Source organism: Eptatretus burgeri, chromosome 6, assembly GCF_056783735.1.
Source record: "Eptatretus burgeri isolate ZD-2024b chromosome 6, Ebu_testis_v1, whole genome shotgun sequence".
Lineage (NCBI taxonomy): Eukaryota > Metazoa > Chordata > Myxini > Myxiniformes > Myxinidae > Eptatretus > Eptatretus burgeri.
This window is the reverse complement of record NC_140966.1, coordinates 45,189,757-45,213,919: the sequence shown is the minus strand read 5'-3', so window position 1 is coordinate 45,213,919 and position 24,163 is coordinate 45,189,757. Positions and strand designations below refer to the sequence as shown.

At 42.2% G+C, this 24,163-nt stretch overlaps 2 protein-coding genes across 7 annotated transcripts in view; one reads left to right on the top strand and one right to left on the bottom strand.

Moving 5' to 3' along the window:
- The window catches only part of LOC147024664 (protein sidekick-2-like), a 656,949-nt gene that overhangs the window by 31,861 nt on the left and 600,925 nt on the right, over nucleotides 1-24,163 (bottom strand). For both annotated transcript variants that reach the window (XM_085884787.1, XM_085884788.1), the window contains exon 37: nucleotides 15,156-15,339. In XM_085884787.1, coding sequence (XP_085740913.1) covers nucleotides 15,156-15,339 — 184 coding nt within the window. The remainder of the gene's footprint in view (nucleotides 1-15,155; nucleotides 15,340-24,163) is intronic.
- Nucleotides 1-24,163, top strand: part of LOC147024667 (uncharacterized) — a 31,043-nt gene that overhangs the window by 4,955 nt on the left and 1,925 nt on the right. For 2 of the 5 annotated variants that reach the window (XR_015059132.1, XR_015059131.1), the window contains exon 1: nucleotides 5,082-9,530. Coding sequence is in view for 2 of the 5 variants with exons in the window: in XM_085884789.1 (XP_085740915.1) it covers nucleotides 21,521-21,824; nucleotides 21,947-22,581; nucleotides 22,722-23,015 (1,233 nt within the window). In the remaining 3 variants the exon portion in view is untranslated. Of the gene's footprint in view, nucleotides 1-5,081; nucleotides 9,531-18,661; nucleotides 21,825-21,946; nucleotides 22,582-22,721; nucleotides 23,569-24,163 lie in introns of those variants that run through there. The other 3 variants (XM_085884789.1, XR_015059133.1, XM_085884790.1) reach the window with 3 other exon arrangements.

Here is a 24,163-nt window from a genome sequence, read left to right as displayed (position 1 = left end):
CGCGAGGCCCGCGGAGTGAGGCGCCATCGCCGCTCCGCGTCTCATCACCAGACGGGTAGGCGCGACCCGGTCTCGGCCTCAGGCCCGCCTCATTCTTGAGGGTATTTCTTTTCCTTGGTTTTGGGTATGTGTTGTCGGCGCCGTCTGTGAAGTAGAATTGTATAAGTGTTGCCGTGTGCTCGGTAGTCGGTATTAGCTCTGCATTGTTTTCGCTTTTATATTTGCTTTTTGTGTAAATGGAATTGTGTTTTTTCTGTGTGCTTTTGGTGGAATTGTATATCTGTGCTTCCCGTGTGCCGCGAATAAATGTGCTTTATTGTTGAACTGTTCTCCCGCTTCGCTTCGTCTTTTCCTCCATTGAACCCTCATCTTGCTTCACGTAAAGGGTTGGTAGTGGGCTGAGTACGCCCGATAATTAATCAAACCGTCGAGGTCGACGATAACACCGCTCGGTTATTCTGATAGTACGGAACGGGTCGCTTAAGTGGCCCGTGTCCGAAGTCGACCTGCGGCGAGGTGCGATCGCCCGGTCTACCCTCCGCGTGGGTACTTAGGTAGGTCGAATTTGGCGAGCAACCCTATCCCACGCGGGGGCTGATTGGCTCGATCGCGGTGAGACCGAAAGGTCCACCCGTGACTGGTTCCCGGCGTTAGTCCGAGAGGGTCACGACTGGATTGTCCGTCCGGTGGGCGACGTGCCGCGATTCGAGTTACGTGGCCGTCAGCACGCCGGCGGGCGCGAAAACCGCAACAATATATATTTCATGTCCAAGAAACGAGCAAAATGTTAAACTTAAAGAAGATTTGAAACAAATAATGAGTTGGGCAGACAATGTGCAATTGAGAATCGCAGTAAAATAAGTGCTTCGTTCTTCAAATCGGTCATGGAAATGTGAAGACGCAGTATGAAGTCCAAGATTTTCCAGTTCCCTCGGTTAAATGTATGCGTGATTTGGGCGTAATTGTTTCGGACGATCTTAAATTTAGTGCACACTGCAAAATGATAGCACAAAAGGCATTCATCATGCCTGCTTTAATTTTTAAAGTGTTCTGTTGTAGGAATAGAAACTTTCTGGTGAAAATGTTCATCACCTTCGTTCGGTCACTTTTGGAGTATGCTACAGAAGTGTGGAATCCGTGCTTAATTAAAGATATTGATTTAATTGAGCATGTTCAACGATCCTTCATGCGTAGAATTCCAGGAATGGCTGGATTATCTTATCCAGATCGTTTGAAAGTACTGAAAGTGGAATCCTTGGAACATAGAAGAGTAGTAAGGGACCTCATTTTTGTGTATAAAATCCTGTTTCATTTAGTTTCTTTATCATTTTCAGATTATTTTGAAATGGCTTCTAGGTCAGGTCAATGGAAAAATCATGAATATTGCTTGAAATGGATTAGAGTGAATAAAGAAATTCGAAATTTTTTTTTTGCAGTTAGAACCATTCCAATTTGGAATGCTTTACCCTCACAAGTTTTTGAAGTCCGTTCAGTGTCAACTTTTCGGCAGCGAATATCAGTTCTAGACTTCTCACAATTTTTTCGGGGCACGGCCACGGCCGGAAATCGGCCTTGTCGTTCCCTGGCCTTGATACCCTAAATTACAGTAAATGATTTTTTTTTTAAAATTAAATTTATACCTCGCATAGGAAATGTTCGTGCGATCTCGGTTTTTTTGTAATTCGAAGCCTTCATTGTTCGTTGTTTTGTTTTTTTACTAACATTTTGTATCAGGCCAAAGAATAAAGCATTCTTCTCATACAATTTCAGAATGGGAAGACTAAGAGGAAGAACGAAGGGAGGTGGGCAATCAGTCAAGGTATTATGAGGGTGAGCAGGCAAGAATTTATTGAGGAATGCGTGTAACCTGGGGTGGCATCGGGATGGCAGAGGTAGAAGAGGGTAGGAGGAGCAATGCCAGATGTAAACTTGTATATAATAGAGACACCACTAACTTGATGCTAGTGAGAGTGAGGTAGTCTTTGTGAGGTAGTCTCCTGTTTAAGATTCAAATCATATGGAAGGCTTTGTGTTTGACCAACTTAAAAGAAGCAAGGTGGGAAGCAGGAGTAGCAAAGAGTGAGGAGGAATACTCCCTGGAGGTCTATGTGAATGCTTTGTACAGTGTGGTGAGCTGGGTGTGGCTCTTTACCTTTGCCTTTGCTTGCTTAGTGGGGGGAGGGGGAGGAGAGGACAGAGGGAGGGGAAAGAGAGGAGACAATGGAGGAGAGGGAGAGGAGAGGGTGGAGGGGAGGGAGAGGAGAGGATGGATGGGAGGGAGAGGTGAGGTAGGAGGGGCGATGAAGCTAGGAAGGGGGTAATAGTGAGGTAAGGGGGTGGGGTGGGGGAAGAGCGGCACCTCACCAAATGTTGCTAAACACTGCAGGAGGGAGGGTGTGAGGAGGAAGAGAGAGAGAGAGAGAGAGAGAGAGAGAGAGAGAGAGAGAGAGAGAGAGAGAGAGAGAGAGAGAGAGAGAGAGAGAGAGAGAGAGAGAGAGAGAGAGAGAGAGAGAGAGAGAGAGAGAGAGAGAGAGAGAGAGAGAGAGAGAGAGAGAGAGAGAGAGAGAGAGAGAGAGAGAGAGAGAGAGAGAGAGAGAGAGAGAGAGAGAGAGAGAGAGAGAGAGAGAGAGAGAATGAGAGAGAGAGAATGAGAGAATGAGGAGGGGGGGGGGTGGTGTGAAGTAGGAGGAAAAAACAGAAGATAGGAAGATAGAAAGTTAATGGGTGGAGGTGGTGTTAGCAAAGAGAACGATATATGATGCAAAATGACCGAAAACACACACACACACACACACACACACACACACACACACACACACACACACACACACACACACACACACACACACACACACACACACACACACACACACACACACACACTGAGATGTTGGGTGTGAGCATTTAAAATGCACGCTATCTCCAGGGCAAAGGACTGCCTGCATGCATGCCCATACATATTCATACAAGCTAGTCCCCGCAACAGAGAGGGGAGGTTGGGCAGCAGGGGGAGGGGTGGAGAGAGAGAGGGGAGGTGGGGATGGGAGGGGGAGAGGGGAAGGGTGAGAGAGAGAGAGAGGGGAAGGGTGAGAGAGAGAGAGAGGGGAAGGGTGAGAGAGAGAGAGAGAGAGAGAGAGAGAGAGAGAGAGAGAGAGAGAGAGAGAGAGAGAGAGAGAGAGAGAGAGAGAGAGAGAGAGAGAGAGAGAGAGAGAGAGAGAGAGAGAGAGAGAGAGAGAGAGAGAGAGAGAGAGAGAGAGAGAGAGAGAGAGAGAGAGAGAGAGAGAGAGAGAGAGAGAGAGAGAGAGAGAGAGAGAGAGAGAGAGAGAGAGAGAGAGAGAGAGAGAGAGAGAGAGAGAGAGAGAGAGAGAGAGAGAGAGAGAGAGAGAGAGAGAGAGAGAGAGAGAGAGAGAGAGAGAGAAAGAGAGAGAGAGAGAGAGAGAGAGAGAGAGAGAGAGAGAGAGAGAGAGAGAGAGAGAGAGAGAGAGAGAGAGAGAGAGAGAGAGAGAGAGAGAGAAAGAGAGAGAGAGAGAGAGAGAGAGAGAGAGAGAGAGAGAGAGAGAGAGAGAGAGAGAGAGAGAGAGAGAGAGAGAGAGAGAGAGAGAGAGAGAGAGAGAGAGAGAGAGAGAGAGAGAGAGAGAGAGAGAGAGAGAGAGAGAGAGAGAGAGAGAGAGAGAGAGAGAGAGAGAGAGAGAGAGGTCGGGGTCAGAAAGAGCAAAGGGGTGGGAGAGAGGGGGTAGGGTTGGAAGGGAGAGAGGGGCGTAGGATCGGGGTTGGAGAGGCAGACGGGTGAGGAAGGGAGAGGGATTCTGGCAGATGTGATTCCCAGTTTATCATCCATCCGAGAGACGGCACACATTGATGAATCACCCTACCTGTGAAACACCGGGATGACAGTTTATAGCTGGGTCGGGATTCAAATCCAGGCTACAAAGAGTAAGCATGCTTACCACTCGGCTTTCTTGCCATGATATGGGGATTTATGTCATAACTGAAAATATTTTTTACTCATTGTGAGACAATAATTTATTTTGCCTTCCTTCAACATGTTGTTAAGAACGCATGAGCTTTGTTTCGAACTTTGTTCAAGTCGGTCGTAAGTTCATTTGTACAAAAGCAATTTCCATAACTCGGTTATTATTAAAGATAGGATCTCAAAATTTGGTACTGTTAATTGCAAATGATACAATTGCTTGCTGTTAGAATTTGAGCGTGATCGCATGTCGGGATTCGAATCCCACCATGCTATCCTGAACTTTGTTCAAGTTGATCGACGTACAGTATCCAGTGACAATGTGAATATTGGCAAGTGCTCACCAAGTAGAATAAACACTCCAACAAAACAGTTGATAAGAAATGGCTCGCTTGTCACGCAATTAGCAATCACCAAACCAAATGTCATATTAAACATACACCTCTCGGAGACGCCTGGAATGTCAAATATAACCGAATTGGACAAATTAACACTTTTCTACCAGTCAAAACCGCTTGTAAGTTAGATTCTGGAGCTTAACTTTTGTAATTCGGCTTAGTTTAAGAGATACTCATGGTGATTGCATGGACGGAAATGAAATATAGCAACGAACGCTGACGTCTCCAGCCATTCATAAGCATTACAATCTAACCAGCGATTCGTAGTTATGATGAACAGGCATTCGATAATAGTCCATTTGCCAGAGAAGTAACCTTGTTGTCCTCAAAAGTGCATGGTTTTATGGTGGTTTCTTGTTCACAGGCATGCATAGACAAAATTAAGCTTGGTTGCCTGGATGGCAACCATGGGGAAATCTGTTATTTTTGCGCAAATACAAGATGGCCGTCATCAACTGTGCTGAAAATATAACTTTTTAGGTAATGAACTTAAAATTACACGAGACATCTTTTCCATAAAATTTTGGCACGAGGAATCGATATTTAACCTTATTTTTGTGATTAGAAGTAAATTTTAGGTCAATCTTCGAGTTCCTGGCAATTGTTTGCCGTGCGAGATACATTTTGAATGACAACAAGGTCACTATTCTGACAACTGGACGCTCACATGCGACATTAATGCGAGTTACTAATTAATTGTTTTGTTTTTATAGATATGGCTGATTCAAGGTGTATTCTTCCCGTGTGTCATGGTGGAGGGGAATTGAAGAAATTCGCTGATCAAGGGATCAAGACATTGATCTCCTGTGCCAAAGCCCGTGGAGATGAAGAGCTTCGTGCAAAACTACAGGACATTGTTGATGGTGGTGGTGATGCTGTTCGCATAGAATGTCACAAAGGATGCTACTGTACTTACACATCAAAACAAAAAATTGAGAGACTTCGTAAATCACAGAAAAGAAAAGCTGAAGATGATTGTGTTACAGTGACAACAAGATCTCACACACACAGGCAACAGGCAGTGGTGCGTTTGTTTATAAACGTGACTGCATTTTTTGTGGCAAAGAATGTTTACCTGTTGATGAAAACATCCAGAAAGATGGGATCGTGTTCGTCAGTGCATGACTAAAGAAAGTTTGGACAAGGAAGGTAATCCCATCCCAACTATGAAAGATGCCATCATTAATGCTGCTCAGCAACGTAATGATGAAGTAGCCAGAACGGTCAAGTTACATATTGGATATTTGGTTGATCTCCCTGCGGCTGAGTGCAAATACCATGTACGCTGTTATAACAGTTTCATGACAGTCCCTAAATATGCTGATTTGCCAACTGGTGTTGCAGAAGAAAGTGCCCTAAAGAACGTCATAGAGCGCATGAATTGTGACAGGTCAAAGATGTGGAATAGCGTTGAACTGCATTCCCTGTACTGTGATCTTGGTGGCAAACTCACTTGACGTGATATATTGAGCAAACTAACAGACTGCATGAGTAAGGACGTTATGTTAGTTCGGGTAGATGGATGTGCTACCATTGTTGGTTTCCGTGAGTCCATTGCTAACCATCTGAAAATGGTTAAAGTGGATGATGCAGATGAGAGGAGTATTGATTCTGTGGTAAGGCAGAACAAGAAGGAGGCACGCTCAGTCAAGTACAACAGTGCCAATTATGACCTCTCAGAATTTACACAAGCCAACACAATCAAGGCAACAAGCCCAACTTTACTGAGGTTGATTTCAGACTTAGTGTCTGGTGGTGAAATGACCAAGAAATCTCTAAGCCTGAGCCAGTCGATTCAAAGTCATGTTTCAGGTACCAGAAATCAGACAACATTAGGACTGGCTGTCAAACTACTGCACCGCCATGGCAGTTCTGATCTTCTAAAGCTCCTTCATGAACATGGGTTCACAACGTCATATGATGAGGTCCTGAGATTCAGGAAATCCGCTGCTCATTTTCTCGGTGACAATGCTCAGCTTCTCCACCAATTCATGGGTTTGAGTAGAACTGTTGGCGTGATTTTTTGCCTGGTTTGATCATCTTGATCTGCAAGTGTTCACGCCTAATGGTCGGCGCACTACTCATGTCCTCTCACATGAATTTCAGCAGGCATTCCTGCAGGCATTCTTGAGTATGGGCATGCTCACCCAGGGAAGAGCGACCTTATTATCCCACGACTGTCTAAGAAAGCTGCCCAGTCTAGGAGAAGCAGCAGCTCATCAGGGAGCCTTCCTCTGCAGCACTGCACTGGGCCATCCAAAGTGAACCCCCTCCCCCCCCGGCTATGGATACAACCTCTGGATTCTCCTACCAAGAAGTGTGTGCCTGGCAATCGAGTTTAGCTCCTGCACAGGAAAAGGACATGAAGTGGCTAAACACAGTCAGCACACAGGTGAACGCCATGGAATGGGGTGGGTTCAACAACCAAGAAGCATTCACCAGTCATGCAGAAAAAAGCCAACAAGTACCTATATGTTCGGACCCCTTATTGATGCCAAAGCTTCTCATCCAGACACTGTAGTGACTTCACTGGAGTATCTTCAGAAGTCATTGACTGATATGGGAATGACTTATGTCCACATCTCTGTGGATCTCCAGCTCTACATGGTGGCTTGCCAAATCAAGTGGCATGACGTTGATCGCTTTAAAAATGTGATTCTGAGGCCTGGGATAATGCACACTGTGCAGTCCTTCTGTGGTTGCATTGGCAAATTCATGCGTGGGTCTGGTGTTGAGACTCTCATCAGTTCAGCATTCGGGGGCCTGGCAGGAATCATGAGTGGCAAGTCCTGGATTCGATCAATGAGAGCCTTCCGGATGGTTTCGAGTGCCCTTCTCATTTCCTTCCTCACCACCGGCCTCAAGACATTCCAGAAGTTGTGCAGCTACCTTGAGACATGCAGACAGCACCCAACTGGGAAGCACTGGGTTGATAACTTCATCAAGCCTACTCTGCTTGTTCATCAACTTCTGCGTAGTGAGAGGGAGGCAGACTTCCTGCTGCAGCAGCTAACACTTGAACGCATGCTTCCCTACTTCTTTGTTGCTGGTCAACATCACGATACCCGTTGCATCACCCATCACCTTCTGGAGATGCGCTATCTGCTGCCACCAGATGCCAAGTCAGAGCTCATATCAGGTGCTTTTGTGTGTCGTCACCAGGAAGGCATTTGGAATGGTGTGAGCTCTGATCAGTTCGGTGAACAAACTGCTATTATAATTGGCAAGGGTGGCCTCAAGGGTATGACTCTTTCTCCAGAGATGGTAGAAGAGTGGATCGATTCCTTTCCTCTCACTGCCTACATCTCAGATACAATGGAGCACATCGACCCTGACTCCTCAAACAAGGACAATGAAGACCAAGTGAGAGAAAAGGACACAAGAATCGGACCACGTCACAAGGAGGAGGGGAAGAAGAGGAGAGAACTTGATGCAGATGATAGGTGCCGGATTTTACTTGAATTGTTGAATGTGTCTCATCCTCTTGAGAATCACTTACCACATCTGTACAACATTGCCAATGGTCGAATTGCTCCCCAAGAAGCTGAAGTGAATGTTGAGGATTCCGTGGTTATAGGTCAGAAAATGGTTGCAGAGTTCCATGCATCCCTTCCAGGTGGATTCCATGCAACCATCTCATGCCCCATCAAGACAATGGAGCACTTACAGAAAGGAGTGAAAATTGGGGACAAGACGATCTTTGATCTAGAAACCATCTTCCTCAGGCTGCTGACTATTGGACGGCAAAGACAAATGGAGCTTGGACCTATCTTCCAGTTTGAGCTCTGCGCAGTACCCCCCTCACTGATTGATGAATATGGGTGCTTAAGGAAAGGCAACAAAGCACCACTGGCACACGAACTCTGTTCAGGCACAACAGCCTCTGCAACCAGATGTTACCATTGTTGACACGAGCCAACTTCTCCATCATATTGTCTGGCCTTTCAGAGGAACTGTGTCAGTCTTAGTTGAGTCCATCAAGACAAGGCTGTCTACCATTGCTGGTCAGAAGATCTTGGGCTTTGACAAATATTATGATGTTTTCTGCAAAGGACCATGAACGATTGAGGCATGCTGGCATTGGTTCCATCAACTATGACCTCACAATAAACACACCCCTGCCTAGTCGAGACGCCATCCTGAAAAACAAGCAGAACAAGTTGCAGCTGTCCAAGGTTTCGAGTACCTATAACTTCGGTGAAGGAGTTACTGTGGAGAGCCGTAGCCATGGTGCGTTCAACCATGATGAAGCAGACATTACAATGATCTCACACCTGGTCATGGCTGCTGAATGTAATGCAAGAGTGATACGTATCTTCTCTGATGACACTGATGTTTTTGTATTGATGGTTTACTGGGTTTACCAGTGCAACATCCAGGCCACAGTGCAGATGGAAAGGTGGGATGGAGCAATTTGGGAATCAACACCACCTGTGTCCAGCTTGACCCCAAGTGTCTGCAGCTTTTGGGAATGCACGACATCACTGGCTCAGATACCACGTCATACCCATACGGCAAGGGAAAAGTGTCAGCCCTGAAGACACTGAGAGCTGGCAACTTCCCTGGTTTGTACTCCGCACTTGGCGAGCTGAACGCAAGCCATGAACAGCTCATGGAAGCAGGGCGGACATTCTTCTGTGCCCTGTATGGTCAGCCAGAAGGTACCACGATGAGTGAGATGAGGTACTATGTGTACACAACGAAGTCTGGCAAGCCCCTCAAGCTCATGGCATTACCTCCAACTGAGATCAATCTCTTCCTACATATTTTGCGGGCATATCTACAGACAGTACTTGCAAAATCAGCTGATCAGCAGGCCCCACCTGAACTTGACATTACAAAATATGGATGGGACATCAGAGATGGAATCCCAGTGCCAGCAACTTCTGCTACTCCACCAGCCCCTTTGGACCTCATGGATGTTGTGAGGTGTGGATGCAAAGCAGAGGGGAAGGCCTGCAGTACTGCAAGTTGCAGTTGTCACCATGCAAAGATCTCCTGCACGCTATACTGCACTTGTGGTTGCAGTGACAAGTGCTTCAACCCACACAAGACTGTGGAGGACAGTGAAAGTGAAGTGGAAGAAGAGAGTGTTGAAGCAAAACTGGAAAGAGATGAGGATACGGAAGGGGACGAGTACAATGAATGGGAATGAACAATACGTAAGTTATCTACTTGGCTCAATGTCCTCTGTTTCTAAGATGTCCAATATGATGACATGACAATGTGTATGCTTTCTGATTATCAACATACTGTTTATGAACCATTCATGACTTCACTTTTGCATTGGTGTTGCATAATTCTCAGCAGAAAATAGTCATGGACATTTCATGTGAACCTCTATTTATTCCTGAACGTAAAAAATAACCCCAAAATTGAATTCCTCATGTCAAAATCATATGGAAAAGAGGTATTACACAGGATTATATGTTGACCGATTAAAAACTTAGCGCCATCGTCTGACCTGTAGCGGCCATCTTGAATTTATGCAAATTACAGGAGTTCCCCAAGGTCGCCACCCCGGCAACCAACCTGAATTTTATTAATGGACCCATGTTAGTCCAAATCAATCATAAAACCATACACTTTCCACATCAACAGGGTTGACAATGGAACACATAATAACGGCAAATGGACTATAATAAGAGTATAAAAAAAAAAACTTTATTGTGATGAAATCATTGCGGCCTGTTTCAAGTCAAGGCATGGTTGAGCAGGCCAAAAAACATGGCAGCTTCAGACCCCGGCGAGGTTACCCAGGAAACACCTAAAGACCCCATCGAGAGTGGTGACCGAGGATGCGCCTGATGAAGGATATAATTAAATAAGGCCGTTAATTATCTTCACAAGAGGTGTTTTAATTAACCCAAACAACAAATTTTCAGTCATGCACTTCCTTGGAGTTTTCTTAGTATACATGCAAAGTATCAGGCTGCGAGGTGTCATGGTTTTGGAGTTATGGAGGAGACACACTGACACACTGACATTTCTTAGTATCGAATATAGATAACTGCCTCTTTCCATTCATCTCCTTTGATAGTTTTAATTCTAAAGCTTTTCTCTTTTGTGGAGATTGCTCTTTTTTAAGAGAATATGTAACTATAATAGCCAAGAATGCGTATTTTCAACGTTTTATGGGCACGAGAAGCCATGGAAAAAAGATCTCACGCAAAAACCAGTCAAACTGAAGGAGATCATTCAAACAGTCTGGGACTTTTAACTTTTGACTGTCATTTGAAACTGGCAGTCTCCTCTCAGTTATGAATGATATTTTGGGTGAGGCCCAATATGTTGTAGTTGGTGTGATCACCAACAGATGGCTCTGGTAACACGATATATAAAATTATCACAACTTTTCCATACGGCCAACGCTGCGCAGCCTGAGTTCTTTTTATCATGAACAATGTGATAAACCTGGGTGTTAAGAGGATAGTTCAGAGGTTGTGTTAACATAGGTAAACTATCTTGGCTGGGAATGATTTCCTTAACAACTATAAACTTTCCAGAGGTTGTGTTAACATAGGTAAACTATCTTGGCTGGGAATGATTTCCTTAACAACTATAAACTTTCATCTGAAAAAAAACAACAAACTAAAATTGCATTGCGCAAATGACTCTGCTGTCCTTCGTATGGGAGGATACGCTGGTTGCTCTGTACGCTACCATTTGCTTGGAGGTGTGAAAGAAGCTGCCCTTAAAAAGAAACAGGTCGTTGTGTGTCATTATCCTGGAGAAATTTTGAATTTCTACATTCATGAATGGGGGAGGGGGTGCACTGCAGTGGCATCATAGCTTCCCCCACAATAAATGATGCAAGCGACCAACCAGGTGTTGCATATGTGCATGAATGAGTGATGCACAGTGGCGTAAATGGCTCATATAACCTCACCATTTGGCCTTGACTTGAACGTGTTATTGAATGATGCAAAACGTTTGAATATATATATATATATATATATATATATATATATATATATATATATATATATATATATATATATATATATATATGACACAGGAGGCAGAACAGAGGAAGCAATGTGTTGCATTTTTGTTTTTGCCTACTATCGTATACTCGTGAATGGTATAGTTATTCCAAGTTATCTCTCTACTCAAAAATGATATTAAAACCAAAAAGAAACGGGTATGACACATTTACTACTGCAGCATAGCAAACTAATTGTTCGACTTTTCATAAAAGCACCAAAATTGGTACATATGTTGACTAATGTATTCTGAACAATTCTGGATATGGAGCCACTCGAGATTTTGCCTTGGTCAGCTTTGGCGGCCATTTTCCAAAATGGCCGCCATTCTACTTTTACAACATGGGATATCTGTCATTGTTATTCTCTTTGTAGGTTTCTCAGAGGTGATAAATACTCCATGTGATGTGCATTTACAAAGGAAAACAATAAAATGTTATTTGTGTTGATTATAAAAAAAAAACGTGATATTATATTTCCAACCATTGTATTGGGGAAAAATGGTCATTTTTATGGGAAAATCCATTTTCGCACACAGCATCAGTGACAGGTTCAGAAGTATTTTGTTGTGGTGGTGGTAGTGGTGGAAGTGGTGTTGTAATTGGTAATATTGGTGTAGTAGTAGTAAGTTTCCTCCATGTCGACGCAAACAACGTGGAGCTCTTCACCTTCCTGTCCAATGTGCTGGTGCAGTCCTTCCATGACGAGGCAAAGGAGCTGGTAGTCACTGATGGTGAAGCAGTCAATTGCCTTCCAAGGCAGGAAGATGAAAGCTCTCTGGCTCCATGCAGTCAAGAAGAGGCAGACACTCGCATCATGCTACATGTGGCCCATGCTGCAGAACATGACCACCGTCGGATTCAATTTCGAACCGTAGACACCGACGTCGTCGTCTTGGCGGTAATGGTAGCCCAGGCACTACCATGCGTGGATGAACTCTGGATTGCCTTTGGGATGGGCAAGAACTACCGCCACATCCTTGCCCATGAAATAGCTGCCTCCCTCGGTCCACAGAAGGCATGTGCCCTCCCTGTCTTCCACGCCATGACCGGATGTGACAGGGTATCAGCATTCGTGGGGCATGGGAAGAAATCTGCCTGAGCCACATGGAACTCGTTTCCAGAACTGACAGATTCTCTTGTGACCCTGACCACCACGCCAGTCAACATCCAGGATGACACAATGCACTGCATTGAAAGGTTTGTGGTGCTCCTCTATGACCGCACCAGTCCATATACAGACATCAACGAGGCCAGAAAGAAACTCTTCGCCAAGAGGAACTCCATCCAGCGCATCCCACCAACCTACGATGCTTTGGAACAGCATGTGAAGAGATCAGTCTTCCAGAGTGGCTATGTCTGGGGGCAAACAGAGGATGGGTCCTACGAACTGCTCTGGACCACACGCCCTGAGGCTTCAAAAAGCTGCTTCAAGCTGGTGTCGTGCGGCTGTAAAAAAGACTGTAGAAACCGCTGCAAATGCAAGAAGGCTAATCTGCAATGCACTGGACTGTGTGCTTGTGAAGGAGAATGCCAGCAGACAGACACAGTAGACACAGACTGAGATATCGGCCAAGCTTAGAATGTGCAAATGCAAAGTCACATTGCTTGTAAAAGTGTTGACTTCTTGATCCAGAGCCAGTACACTTGAGCTCAGAAACTCATATTGTACGAGACTGATGTATGCGTGTACTATGTGTCCTGGTAGAATGGTAGTAGACAGTAAACCGTAGCCACTTCAAAGTGAAGTGTGCAATAATTTGACTACATTTTCTGAGTTTGTCATTATCACGATTATCAGTTCCCTTTTCAAAATAGAGTAAAGTATGTAATCTATAATGCAATTTTTGTTGATTCCAAACCCATTGAATGTGATGAATATCATTTGACTTGTTCTCCAGGCAATAATGGGTACTTTTCAGCAAAAAGTTTCAGGAGAGCAGCAATTTACAAATCAAATAATGGCTTTTTTACCGAAAATACTGGCTAATAATATTTGAATATGCCTTTTCATGGTCAATTTACTGAATTTTACACTTTCCTTATATCTACCACCAATACAATAAGAAAATAAGAGCATATAGCCAATTTTGCTAAAGTAGAATGGTGGCCATTTTGGAAAATGGTCGCCAAAGCTGACCAAGTCACAATCTCGGGTGGCTCCATATCTAGAATTGTTCGGAATACATTATTCTACATGTGTACCAATTTTGGTGCTTTTATGCGAAATTGAACAATTGATATGAAATATCAGACGGCGCTGCAGGACTAATTTGCATGATACAGACGCTGGAATGACTCATCATTCATTTATTTTGTGTGCAGCCTATAACTGCTGGTTTGCATCGTTGCAGGGATTGCAGCTGTGCTGGTGGTGCAGGGTCCCTCAGAAAAGTTAGGACCGTAATTTGGAATTTTAGAAATGGTGACGGCGATAACGTGCCTACACTTCGCGAACTTGCCTACCTGTGCAGGAGGATGAAAGTCTGAGTCTTCAGGTCCTTGGTGCTTCCAGTCTTGCTCCACAGATGTGAGATTTTGACTCTGACCAGGGACCTGAGACTTAATTCCTTTGGGACCAGATCTCTTCGGAGAATCCTTGGCTATCGCTGGTCAGACTTTGTGTCCAAGAAGCGGTTGCTGAGAGATCAAATGAGATTTGTTACTTGCATAGTCCATGAGCATCAGCTGCGGCTGTATGGACATGTGGCTCGTTTTCTTGACGCTAATCCTGCTCACCAGATTCTCTCAGCGAGGGAGTCTCGTGAGTGGAGGAGGTCAATGGGCCGACCACGTGCCTCGTGGTTGCAGCAGGTTGATCAGCATCTCAAGGAGATGGGGATGGGCCAGGCATCTGCCTGAGGGATGGCCAGATGGAGGAGTCTGGAAAAACGGTGGAAAGTGGAGGCAGCGACTCGCTGCTCTGGCGCATGCTTCCACACCTGACCTGACCTGACCTGTTCACCAGGGTGCTGAAAATAACTCGCATACTCTTCACGAAAGACACCATGAAATATCTAATGTCGAAAAACAACCAGTGCTGGCAGACAGCTACTCTGGCTTGACGTGCTTCTGATGGACACATTGATGTATGTGTTGCCCTGCATGTGAAACACCATGGTGACAGTTTATAGCTGGATCAAGGTGCAAACCCAGGCTAGACAGCCCAAAGGTGAGTGCACAAAACTCGAGGCAATCCTTCCAGTCCTCGAGGATATCTTTAGCTGTTGTACATCAATTAACAATCTTTTGATTGTGGTCTTGCACAGTAATACGATAATAAATCAACAAGTGTTGATTTCATGTTATTGTGCAAGACTGCAATAAAAGGAGTAATACGTGATATTTAGAAAATAGATAAAAATTGCTTTCCGTTAATGTCGCTGAAATATATACTCATATTGCTTTGGGCATGATCATTTGCCAAGCCTTTTGCAATGATAATATTGAAATAGTTATTAGCATACACATTTCCAAAGGGATTTGGAAATATCTAATTTCAAAAGGGATCTCATACTTCAACTTGAATACCGCTCGGTATTACATTTTCTGAGTGGAAATTAAACCTGGTGGATGCAAGCAGCACAGCATTTTGTCTTTGCTTTGTTCTATAGAGGAACATGTGAACGAGACTTTTTTTGTGCCCTTTTACAACGTAGGGTTTGATTAATTTACAATGTAGGATTTGATATTAGTGCCAGGTGCTGTTAAAGAGCAAAAACAAGTGATCAAAGCAACAAGAGAACAGCATTAATTCTGCATTTAACAAAATATGAGAGTAAACTTAAAAGGAGAAACGGACCAGCCTGGAGGGTGCGTGCCTGAAGAGCCTGGCTCCGAGGACCCTCGCCCGCACTGTTAACCGTAACGACGCTCACGAGATACGAGGTGAAGCTCAGAAGGCTTCCAAGACGGACGTTGTTCTTCAGGAGGCGCACTGTCTTTTCCTCTGAACTTGCTGCACTTCCAGCTTTTCGGCAGTACACCTGTGGATGATGGTAATTGTTTGTATGCTGACATGTCCAATATCCACCAAAGTTGTTTATTTGAGTATACCTCATTATAATATATGAATGTATGTATCTACACACACACACACACACACACACACACACACACACACACACACACACACACACACACACACACACACACACACACACACACACACACACACACACGCACAAATGTGGCTTTAAGCATGCGGAGATGTGCTACACTGCCTGCTTGGACCATGATCTGAAACCAATCAACAGCAGCTCATGTGTGCAAAAACCCAACTAAAATGCTCAGGAATGATTGTGACTCTGTAACCGAGCAGCATATGCTGAATAACCCAGAATGTGCTGAAAACGATGGCGTGGATTGGTTCAGATCATTGCCCGAGCATGCAGTGCAGCACATTGATGAATGCTTGAAGCCACATTCATACACACACAGTCACTTTCTCAGCAAGCAAAAATAATTTGTACAAATGATTCACTTGTTTTGAGACAACTGCAGTGTGTGTGTGTGTGTGTGTGTGTGTGTGTGTGTGTGTGTGTGTGTGTGTGTGTGTGTGTGTGTGTGTGTGTGTGTGTGTGTGTGTGTGTGTGTGTGTGTGTGTGTGTGTGTGTGTGTGTGTGTGTGTGTATGTGTGTGTGTGTGTGTGAATGTATGTATGTGTGTATATATATATATATATATATATATATATATTCCAAATTTTCACCTTTTCTTGCTTTATAGCCTGGAAATTAATTGCATTAAATCAGACTTCTTGCACTTTATTTACACACATCACTTTTTGATGTTTTACACACATCATTTATACACATTTAGACTTTACTTATACACATCATAGCAGACAACTTTCAAGTGAAAAACAAATTCCACAAATTTGATAAAATTAATGAAAAATACAAAACTCGAATATCTTGTTTGGACAAGTGTCCACCCCCCTTAAAATAGCAATTGTAAATCAGCTCAGGTGTAATCAATCACCTTCAAAATCACACATCAAGTTAATTGCCCCCCACCTGTTGATTGTTGAGATTCTGATTATTTCAGAATAAAACAAAAAACAGGAGCAATCAGAGATTGCAAACCCTCACCAGGACTTGTTTATTGTGGTGTATTTTGTGCGGTGTTTGTGTTCTGGTGTGTTTCGTAATTAATAAGAGACATAATTAGAACTGACACTTTAAAACTGCTGGCAGTGATGCCCGGGTACCAAGACGTCCCGCTTTGATGCAACCCCGCTTCGATTGGACAACTAACCCTGACCCATGACGTTTTTATTATTATTATACAATTGAATTTAGAATTGGATTAAAATTGATTCAAATCAAATGGAATACAAAATAGGTACAGTCCTGCATTGGAGTCATCAGAAGGAGCCCGAACAAGCAAAAAGCAAAGATGAAGTCAACAGGAGGAACCTGGATAGGATTCATATTTCAGCAGCTGCTTCTTCACCCTCAAACCCATCCAGAAACAGCAAAGTGAGCCTTATTCAAAAAAATAAAAATAAAAAAAAGAACCCAGATCAAAAAATGAAATAATTCTGACTGCTTCACCATGTGTCCTATCAAGTTGAAATTAAAAAAAAAGTATTCCTCTTCACAACGAGATCACAATTGTGAAGTTTCACATTGATTGATTGAGTGATTCCACAGAAAACATTATTTTATATTCTTCTTCAATCTAATATGGCTGCAAAACCATGTGACCTATCAATTATTCCTTGACAAAGTTGTACACCCATGCCTTGGGGAACATTTGTGTGAAGTTTCCCTTCAATCTGTCCAGCCGTTCTGGAGAAGAATATTTTTATGTTTTAGGGTAAATCTAATATGGCTGCCAAACCATGTGACTTATGACATCATATTTGTGAACCTTTTGTTCCTTATCAATAGGCAGTCATACCTGTAAAGTTTTGCCTCGATATGTTCAGCCACTTCAGAGAAGATTTTTGAAGGTTTTTTAAACATTTGTTAAAACAATATGGCTGCCGAATCACATGACCAATGACGTCATCATTTTTTTTTCCTTTGGACTATTTTATCCGTATATGACAGTCAAGAATTATCATACTGATCAGATGTAGCATTCTCCATATGCAATTATGACGTCATAATCAAGGCGCCTGTGCCATCATAAATAAAATAAATCACACTTATTCCCCATGAGGAGTACATGCTGTGTGCCACGTTTCAATTTTTTTTCTTTGTGCCATTTCAGAGATACAGAGGTCCCAAATTTTTCTGTTTTTCTAACATGGCTGTTATACCACGGGACCCATGACATCACAATTGTGATTAAAACATTCTACTTCAGCAGCCAGTCGCACCTATGGTGAAAATTTCATCTCAATCCGACAAGCGGTTGCGGAGAAAAACACGAAAGTTCTGTGTGGACAAACAAACAACCAACCAACCAAACAAACAAACAAGAAAAAGACGTCATGCATAGCTCGATACTTGCAAATTCCGGAAAACAAATTTGACCGAAAAAAGAATTGGTGGTTGAATTCATTGACCGAATATGCAAATCCTCTTCAAATTTCAAGTCAATCGGATGAAAATTGAGGATTTTAGAAATACCACCTGAGTTGTTGACCTTGGGTCTACGTTGACCTTTTGGTCTATGTTAACCTCAAGAAACATGTCAATGGTGAAGAATCACTTTAAAAAATTTCAGATCCGAATTCGCATCTTCACCAAAACTGAAACATTTCTTCCTTGCTACACACCCAACAAGTCCACCATGTTTCATCCGAATCCGTCCACAACTTTTTGAGATATCGTGCAATATACAATTTTGAGCCCGAGCTCTCAATGGTGAAGAATCACTGAAAATTTTTGAAGTCGGATCCGAATTTGGACCTTCACCAAAATCTAATTAGTTCGTCCTTGTCACACACCCAAACTGTCCACCAAATTTCTTCCAGATCCGTCCACAACTTTTTGAGATACCATGCTATGTATAATTTTTGGACCTATCTCTCAATGGTGAAGAATCACTTAAAAAATTCCAGTATTCGGATCCGAATGTGGATCCGGATCTTCATAAAAATGTAATCAGTTCGTCCTTGTCACACACCCAATCTGCCCACCAAATTTCATCCGGATCCATTCACAACTTTTTGAGATATCCTGCACACAGACAAACAGAAAAACAGACAGAAAGGCGTGAAAGCATAACCTCCTTCACCTTTGGTGGTGGAGGTAACTACAGAAGCATAAAAATGCCTCATGATGGTTTTATCAACCCTCAATGATTTCAGTTTCCTAAGAAAGCATAGATGCTCCTTTGGAGACCAGCGATTTACAGTGTTCTGACCATAACAAATTATCATCTATAATTATGCCTAAATACTTATTGGAGTAAACAGTCTCAATCTCAACATTGGTGATCATGACTGGGGGGAACTGAGGTTTGGATTTCCTTAAATCAAAAATCATCTGTTTTGCTTTTTGAGTGTTAAACTTTTGAAAATTATCACTCCATCGTGGAACAAAATTTTGAATCGTGTTTCTATAATCCAGTTCACTATCTTAAAAAAACCCTGACAATCACAGTGTCATCTGCATACTTAAAAAATAAAGCCAACATTGTTTGAGTGTGAAATATAATTGTGTGTATCCGGATTAAAAAGCAATGGTGAAAGACCACATCCTTCTGGGGCCCAAGTATTCATTACCCCACATGTGAAACAAAACGCAGGGTTAAGCAATTGGTTCACTCTGTCTGATTGTCTGTCGACAGACGTCAGTCTATGATCAAAGAACGACTTAATTTCAATTTAATTTTATGTTTGAATACTGTAGAACAAAAATCGGAACATGAACCTACAGTTTAGCAGTGCTTCTGCTCTAAATTTGGCATATTGTAAGGAATCTTGCCCCAAGCGAGCTTACGCACAGAGGAGTAAGGTAATTTTAAGTGTGTTTTAGTCTGTCTGCCTGTCTGGCAGTGAAACAAAATAAAACATTGGGGCAATACCCCTGGGCACTCAGCTGATAGTGGCTGTATAAAATATCCAGGGAACCACTGTTAGGCATGGATGACCCACAAATATGTAGTGGAGAAGAAAGTAAATACCCATGGATATTTTTTTTAATGCTGTGAACAAACTTTGGTACATCACGGGTGATGAAGGTTGTGGTCAAATTTCATCAAAATTGTGTGTGTAGTTTCGGAGAAGGATGCAAATACATATTTTGTGGGCATTCCCCCCTTACACTCCCTTAGACCCAGATTTTTCTCATGTCATGAGCAAACTTTGGTAGATACACGGTGATGAATGTTGTGGTACAGTTTCATCGAAATTGTACGTTTAGTTTTAGAGAAGAACTTGTAAGTATTTGTGAATGGACGATTGGTCAGACGGTCGGACGGAGAGACAGACGGACGGACTGACGACACGCCATCCCATGAGCTCCCCGGAACTACATTCCAGGTGAGCTAAAAATCGTTCCAAAGAAGGAAACGTGCTATTTTTAGGGACGTCATAAAGGACACGAATACAGGCACAAATAACTAATTTAACGTGTTATATAAGGTGATGTAAAAGAAGGTGCATCAATGGTGGTAAACTTCTGAATTTGTTTTTTTTACAGCGTTTAAAACCTTTATGTTATTTCAATTGAATTACAGTAGAAACTTGGCCGACTTAATTTCACTTCAAATAAATTAATAATAATTTGGCTGGAAGAACACAAATCGTCTAGTTGGCACTTCCAAAACATCTCCAGTTTTTCAGTACTTGGACAAAATATTACACCATTTTATGCCATCTTGACCAATCAAATTTGCCGCTCATGTTGGGGAATATTTGCTGACAAAGCCTTGGGGAATATCAAGATTCAGACAAAATCGCAGCTTGTAAGAAATATCTACAGTATTGTGCTCAGAAACGCAAAGCAAGAGTTTAAAAGACCATTTTCATGTCCTTTTTCTCAAGACTGCATGGGGTAAGGTGTTCTATGAACTCTCTAGTTATGGTTCCCAGACAGAGGCATTAACTGTTTAGTCTTGGTATCCATGGTGTCCTGCTTTTTATTCCCGTGCTTTCGAAGAAAAGCAGGAATATTGTGATTGTCTACGCCGTCCGTCCGTCCGTACGTCCGTCTGTCTTACCCTGTAACTCCTCCTACACCGTTTGAAATAGGAATTTGAAACTTTGGGACATAGTAGATATATGTATGGGGAAGTGCACAACACTTTCGGATTTTTGATATGACCCCTGGAGGCCGGGCCAGAGGGGTTGGGGTCATGGAGGTCGATTTTTTTTTTTTTAAATTGTCTTATAGCTTTTTTTTTAAGTGTATTTACCATTGTACATGGTGAATTCTTTTATAAAGAACTTACTTATGTGGCCCCCATGAGTGACAAACAGTCACAGGTTTTACTGTATTTATCCAATTGATTATGAATAATTATAATTAATATTATACACAGTTCATTCCTATGATTAAATTGATGCATAGTTCTATATTGCTGGACAGTGTTAAATTAATGTTTCATGAAATGTTGACATGCTTGCAATGACTTTTGATTTAGTAAACATAGTAAGTATTTGGTCATGAAGCACATCAAATAGAAAAGAATAGTCAATCCATTTTTCAAGATAAAATTTCACCAAGCGTTAATGGGACAAAGCAGTGCGCGCGGGAATATGCGATGGTGTGCCATCAACAACGTAGTTGTAGTTGAATAATAATTCACTGGGCTGCATTTGAAATATTTTTTTCAGAGGTCTAGGTTTTGTCAACGGTTCCTATATGTTTTTTGCATGCTGAATTCAGAAATGTATCTAATTTCGCTCAATCAGGTCAAGATTTTATGCTATCTCAATTTTAAGGAAAAAAAAAATAATCAAAATTTTTGTTTTTTTAATTAGCATTTTTTAAATTCAAAATCAGACTTACATTGACAGAAAATGTACAAACTATACATATAATGACACACAAGTACACTTAATGTGGAAGAAAGTGCCTTCTCAATTACTTTAATTTCAATTTCAGAAAAATATAGATAAATCGTTGTTTCTGGCAACACCCAACTTCAGTCGCTCCAGCAGCTGCGTGGCTAAGTCTGGTGTGAGCTGTCCACTTAGGTGCACGTGAGCGGCGGTACGTCCTGCGTAGTGTCCTCCTTACTATAACATTACTGTGATTCACGATGAATCGAAAGTGCAAGAATGACCCAAACAAGTTCTGCTATATCTGTGGTAAAGTGACCATGCCAGACCGGCAGTCTAACACATCACGTTTTGTAAGGAAAAGCTATCACGCATACTTTGGAATGAAACTTGGTGACCAGGACAAAGCCTTTGCCCCTCACATATGCTGCAAAACGTGCGTTGAGAGTCTACGGCGCTGGAGACACAAGAAGATTGAGTGTCTGCCTTTTGGTATCCCAATGGTGTGGAGGGAGGGAAGAGATCATACTAATGACTGTTATTTCTGTATGACAAACCTACAAGGTGAGTTTATCAATTTTGTTTGAGTTTAACTTTATGTTTAATCAATTCCGAAACATTCTAAGTTGTTTAACTTTATATATCCTGTCACCCCCTTGACGGTATGTCTATCTCTTTCATTTTAGGCATAAATCGAAAAAACAAGCAACACTTAAAGTATCCAGAGATGCCATCTGCCATTAAACCAGTGCCTCATGGACCAGGAATTCCAATTCCAGCACCTCCCGAAAATTGCAGACATTCGGCGTCCGATTCCGATGAACAAATGGAAGATGGTGACATATCTGGTACATATCAACCTACGGGCGAGACAAGTCAACCCAAACTCTTTAGCCAAGCGGAGTTGAACGATTTGACACGAGATTTGTGTTTGTCCAAAGAATCTGCTCAGTTGCTAAGGTCACGACTTCGTGAAAATTGTTTGTTAGCTCCTGAAACTACATTCTCCTGGTACCGCAGCCGTGAAGAAGAGTTTCGAGAACATTTTAGTTCGGATGATGAAGTTTCTCTGGTTTACTGTAGCAACATCACCGGCCTCATTGCAGCTATGGGTTTAGCGTATGATCCTGCAGAATGGCGGCTCTTCATTGACTCCTCAAGTAGAAGCTTGAAAGCAGTACTACTCTTCAATGGCAACAAGATCGTGTCTGTTCCGGTGGGTCACTCGGTACAGATGACTGAGAACTATAGTAACATGGAGCATTTGCTAACTGCTTTGAAGTACAAAGATCACAATTGGATGATTTGCAGAGACCTAAAGGTAAGTTGGTGTCAACCTAGTTACATATATTTTTCGACTTTATTTATTGAAATATTCTTAACATGGATTAAAATATATATTTTTAATAAACTGGAAAAACAAATTTTAAAACAAATATGTGTGTTCTTTATTATTTATAGGTTGTGTCCATGGTGCTGGGTCGACAAGGCAGCTACATCAAATACCCCTGCTTTCTCTGTCTGTGGGACAGCCGAGCAGACAAGCAGCACTATGTACAACGCAACTGGCCAAAAAGATCTGGCTTGGAACCAGGTTCCCACAACGTTGTGGTCACACGCTCTTGTGAATCCTCAGAAGATTCTACTTCCGCCACTGCACATCAAGCTCAGACTTCTGAAGAATTTTGTCAAAGCACTGAACAAAGAAGGTCGAGCTTTCGCTTTCCTGAACAAGAAATTTCCTCGCGTGAATGAGGCCAAACTGAAAGCAGGCATTTTTGATGGCCCTCCGATCAGGGAGCTGATGAAAGATCCTAAATTCGACGAAAGTATGGAGAGCAATGAGAGGAATGCCTGGCTCTCATTCAAATCCATTGTGACGAACTTTCTGGGCAATCACCGAAGTCAGAGTATGAATGTGTTGTGGAAGGGCTCCTGCAGAGCTTCCAGGCTCTTGGTGCACGCATGTCCATAAAGATGCATTTTCTCAGCTCGCATTTAGACTACTTTCCGGAAAAATGTGGTGATGTCGGCGAGGAGCAAGGAGAACAGTTTCACCAGGATATTCCAGTGATGGAAGAGAAATACCAGGGTCGATGGGATGTCAACATGCTTGCAGACTACTGTTGGTGCCTCAAGAGAGATGTTACAGATGCGAAACACAGACGAAAATCTTTGCGAAAGCCATTTATTCCGCATTAATTGTTTTCCTTTGTCTTTTTAATGTTGAATTTCACATTAACGGTACTTGTGCGTCATTTTATATATAGTTTGTCCATTTTCTGTCAATGTAAGTCTGATTTTGAATTAAAAAAATGCTAATTAAAAAAACAAAAATTTTGATTATTTTTTTTCCCTTAAAATTGAGATAGAAAAACTTGACCTGATTGAGTGAAATGAGATTCATTTCTAAATTCAGCATGCAAAAAACATGTAGGAACCGTTGAGAAAACCTAGACCTCTGAAATGATGCAGACCAGTGTGATAATCTTTCCATTATTTATTTTTTCCAATTTTTCAATTTTCAATTTTTTTTCAATTTTGTTAACTCAATTATTTGATTAAATTTTTTTTTTAATTTTCAAATATGAATATTTTTTTAAAATTTCAATTGTTAAATTTATTTTTCAATTGTTTCCAATTTTACATTATTTATTTTTTCCATTATTTTACTTGATTATTATTTAATTTTTTCCATTATTTATTTATTTTAATTATTATAGTTCCTGGAGGGAGGTATTAAGTGTTTTTAGTGTTGGTGACTGTGGCGTCTTGCTTTTTTGATAAAAAAAAAACGTTTGTTTTCATTATGAGGCACAATTTCAAGTCCTACCAATTGGTTAATATTACGAGCTGGCTATACCAAGAACCATCAGTAATCTGCAATTGCAGCTCTCTAGTAT